The sequence below is a fragment of the Orycteropus afer genome, unplaced genomic scaffold (genome assembly GCF_000298275.1).
Source record: "Orycteropus afer afer isolate SDZICR_OR568_19922 unplaced genomic scaffold, OryAfe1.0 scaffold00044, whole genome shotgun sequence".
In the NCBI taxonomy this organism is placed as follows: Eukaryota; Metazoa; Chordata; class Mammalia; order Tubulidentata; family Orycteropodidae; genus Orycteropus; species Orycteropus afer.
Window position 1 is genome coordinate 2,434,671 of NW_006921631.1, and position 3,934 is coordinate 2,438,604.

The window sequence follows — 3,934 nt, forward strand, 5'->3', positions numbered from 1 at the left end:
AAAATACCTTTTCCAGGAAGGATACAACTTTGTTCCTCATTTCTTCAGAACTAAGGCACTGTGGAACTATCTCTTCATGATTGGTTCCCTGTTAAAAGATTGATAAAACCAAGTTTGATGCATTTCAACAATCTGCAAAGTCAAATATATGAGTTTAAGAGCTATCTTAATTAAAAAAATCCATTTAAAAAGAAAGTACTTAGTGCCAGAGGATCGAGAGAAGATAATCTTGTAGTTTTTCAGGTGCCTTAGGAAAATACAATATTAACTTTTGTACAAGTATAGGTGTGAACTTTAATTACTTTGGGTCAGTCATACTAATTCCTCTAAGCCCCTTGGGACCAGTAGCATGACTGCACAACAATATAATGAAGGCGCAACCCATGCCAAAGGTTACCTTCTCTGAGGAACCGAATTAACATCAACTGAATTATTATCAACCTAAATGACAGATTCAAAATGAATTCTATTATCACTCAAGCTAGAAATACTGGAAGACAGAGGATAACGTATTAATAGACTTTGAATGCCTGTTCCCATCTTGCCAACCAGAGGACCTTAACAAAGTCATTTGTTCCCTGTAAAACATGGTTAATAATATTTCCTCCAGGGAGCTCAGGTGGTGCAAATGGTTAAGCCCTTGGCTGCTAACATAATGGTTGGTTGGAACTCACCCAGCAGCTCCATGGGAGAAAGACCTTACGATCTGCTTTCACAAATGTTGTTGTTGTTACGTGCCATCGAGTTGGACCTGACTCACAAATAGAAAACCCTATGGGACAGTTCTACTGTGTCACATGGGTCACTGAGGTGAAAATGACTCAATAGGGCCCAACAATGTTTCTTCTAACTAGAATATTCTACAAATGAAATAGAAAAGCAGCTCCATGAATATTTTTGGAATCCTGATGGATTGATCTTGACACTTACCTCAGCAAAGTGAGTAAACGCCTCCAAGGTATGCTGTTCCAGCAGCCAGTTCCTGTCAGCTAACAGTACAGCAAAAATGTAAGAGAGGTTGGGCAGAATTTTGTCCTAAAAACAGAAGCAAAGCTTCTTAAATACAGAAAAAGAAACCTCAACTAAGATACATTCAAAATGCCTAATGTCAAGTTTCTGTAATTCTGTCCCAGTGAACGCATGACAAAGTTTTGCTGAGATGGGCCCTTTGTCTTTATATTTTTTTCTAAGAATCATAGCCCAATTGCTTTTAGGGAGTTACCAGCTCTAAGTGCACCTGGAGTTGAAAGATATATATAAAAAAGCAAATAAAAAAGGAAACAAGAACAAAACAATTAACTTCTCATTATGCACATTTCTTTCCTGTTCCCTGAAGTCACACTGTCTACTTTTTAGTCTGTCTTCTCTGGCCAGGTTTCTTTTCAAAATTGTTTTGCTGTGCTTCTTGTTTAAAGTAATAGGTCAATTTTACATTCAAAAGACACTCAGCTTTTTATGCCTACTATTGGTATTTTCGGGAGCTCTGGTGGCATAGTGCCTAAGGCATTTGACTGCTAACCAGAAGGCTGGCAGTTCTAACCTACCAGCCACGCCTCGGAAGGAAGGTTGGGCAATCTACTTCCATAGTGATACTGCCTCAGAAACCCAAGGAGGGGTCGCTATGAGTTGGACTCAACGGCAATGGGTATTGGTATTTTCCACCCAAACTCTACCTCAGCTGCTTTCTCCTTTTGTAGCCATCCTCTTAATGCTGACCAGTCTTCACAAGAGTAGGATCTGGGTTCTTTTTTCCCATCCCCTCTATTCTCTAGATGCAATTATTCATCTTACTTAATCCCTCAAGTGTATGTGAGAAGGTCCACTACTCCCCACTCCTTGAAAACCTTTCTTCATTTGTCACCAGGATATATAGTCCTTTTCTGGTGTTCCTCTTTTGCCTTTACAGGCTCTGCTCACTGCTAACTCTTTAGCCTTTCAACGCTGGTGTGCCGCCTCAGAATTCAGTCCTTGGACCTCTTATTTAAAAATACTACCCTGGCCATCTCTAGTCTCACGGCTTTAAAAAAAATCTCTATGCTGATGGCTCCTCACAGGAGCCCTGGTGGCTCTGTGATTAAAGCATTCAGCTGCTAACCCAAAGGCTGGTGGTTTGAACCCACCAGCCACTCCATGGAAGAAAAATAAGGCAGGCTGCTTCCATAAAGATTCACAGCCTTGGAAAGCCAATGTAACAATTCTACTCTGTCCTACAGGGTTCCTATCAGTAGGAATTGACACTGGCGGTGGGTTTGATTTTTTGATGACTCCTCAAATTTTTATCCAGTCTGAACCTCTTCCCCTGAATTCTAGATATGTATGTCCAAATGCCTACTTGACATCACCACTTGAATCACAAAAAGGCATTTCAAACCATGTGTCTAAAGCTGGACCCCTGATCCCTCCCCTTCCTAATCAGTAATAATTTCCACAATCATCTTCATCTTACTAATGGCATCTCACTTCCAGTCATTCAGGCAAAACAAAAAGAAAAAAGGAGAGAGGAAGCTTTGACTTTTTATTTTAGACTCCTTATCCAGTCGATCAGCAAATCCTACTGGCTTTATCTAGAACGTGAACCCCTCTCATTTATCACCTTCACTGCCACACCCTGGCCCAAACCCCTATTATCTCTAGCCTGGATTATTACAGTAGTTCAAATACTCTGGGATTTTTCTTTCCTTTTCAGTCTATTCTACATATTGCAACCAGACTATTATTAAACCATGTGTGAGGTCATGTCATTCCTTTGCTCAGATTCATCCAACAGCTTCCTATTTACTTCACAGTGAAAGCCAAAGTTCTTAAAATTGCCTGCAAAATCTCACTACTTCTGCGTCAGCTATACTGGCTTCCCAGAGTACATTAGGCATGCTCCCATTTCAGAAGCTGTGCACTTGCTATTATCCCCCCTGCTCAAAAACCTTCCTCAGATACCTAAGTGGCTTGCTTGCTCCCTTTCCTTCAGGTACCTATTTGTCATCTCAGTGAGGACTCCAGTGATTATATCCCACTTAAAACTGTACCCACACATGTATATTCCCTCTCCCCATTTCCCTGCTTCATTTTTCTCTATACCACTAACCACCACTGAACATACTACATACCATCACTTTACTGTCTGTTGCCTCTCAACAGGCTGAGGGTGGGCATTTTATTCGTTTTACTCATTATTGAATCCCTAAGTGATTGAGACAGTGCCTGGCACATAGCAGGAACTCAGTAAAATTTTCTAAAATGAGTCAATTTCATCTCATGGCTTTAAGTGCCCCTTATATGCTGATGATTCCCAAATACTTCTTCAGCTCTGACCTCGCCCAGGGAATATATAAAGGTAAGAAGGGTAATTTCTGCTAATAATGCATTAGTTCCATAGGCTCTGGGGTCATTCAGGGTCTATTAGCTATGTAAATGAAGCAGCATTTTGGAATTATGCTGAAAAAATAAGTTCAAATGCAAATATCTTTGGATATTTTTGTCAAGCGAGTTGAAAAACAGCTGTCAGCATCTATACTTCTTTACATGGTTGAAAACAGATTGTATGGTTTTGTTGACATGATCAAATGCACTCATGAAAGAGCCCCTTCAGATACTAATCTTTAAGGAAAAATTTTTGGTTTTAAAGATATTAATCAGCATATACTGAGATACCCATCATGAGTTCACTCCAGTTACATAAAAGGGTTTACATCAGTCTGCATTTCTGTCTCTCCCATGGATGTTAAAAAAAAAAAAAGTCAACTATGTGGGATTGTTGCATTTTGACCATAGTAAAAGCAAAACTCTCAATTTAGGCAAATAAACTTTGACTGACTGTCTTGTACAATTCAGTGGAAGTAGGAAGCGTATTGTGTGTTCCATGAGAGAGATGTCTCCTTCCCCTCTCACAGGAACAAGGTCTTTTCAGAAAACCTTTATATTTAAATATCCATTTGTC

The 3,934-nt window shown here is 39.8% G+C and overlaps 1 protein-coding gene across 1 annotated transcript in view; it reads right to left on the reverse strand.

Moving 5' to 3' along the window:
• Positions 1-3,934, reverse strand: part of CUNH1orf112 (chromosome unknown C1orf112 homolog) — a 59,100-nt gene that overhangs the window by 10,470 nt on the left and 44,696 nt on the right. Inside the window, exons 21-22 of the mRNA XM_007937777.2 lie at positions 931-1,035; positions 8-88 (exon numbers count right to left, since the gene is read on the reverse strand). Coding sequence (XP_007935968.1) covers positions 8-88; positions 931-1,035 — 186 coding nt within the window. The remainder of the gene's footprint in view (positions 1-7; positions 89-930; positions 1,036-3,934) is intronic.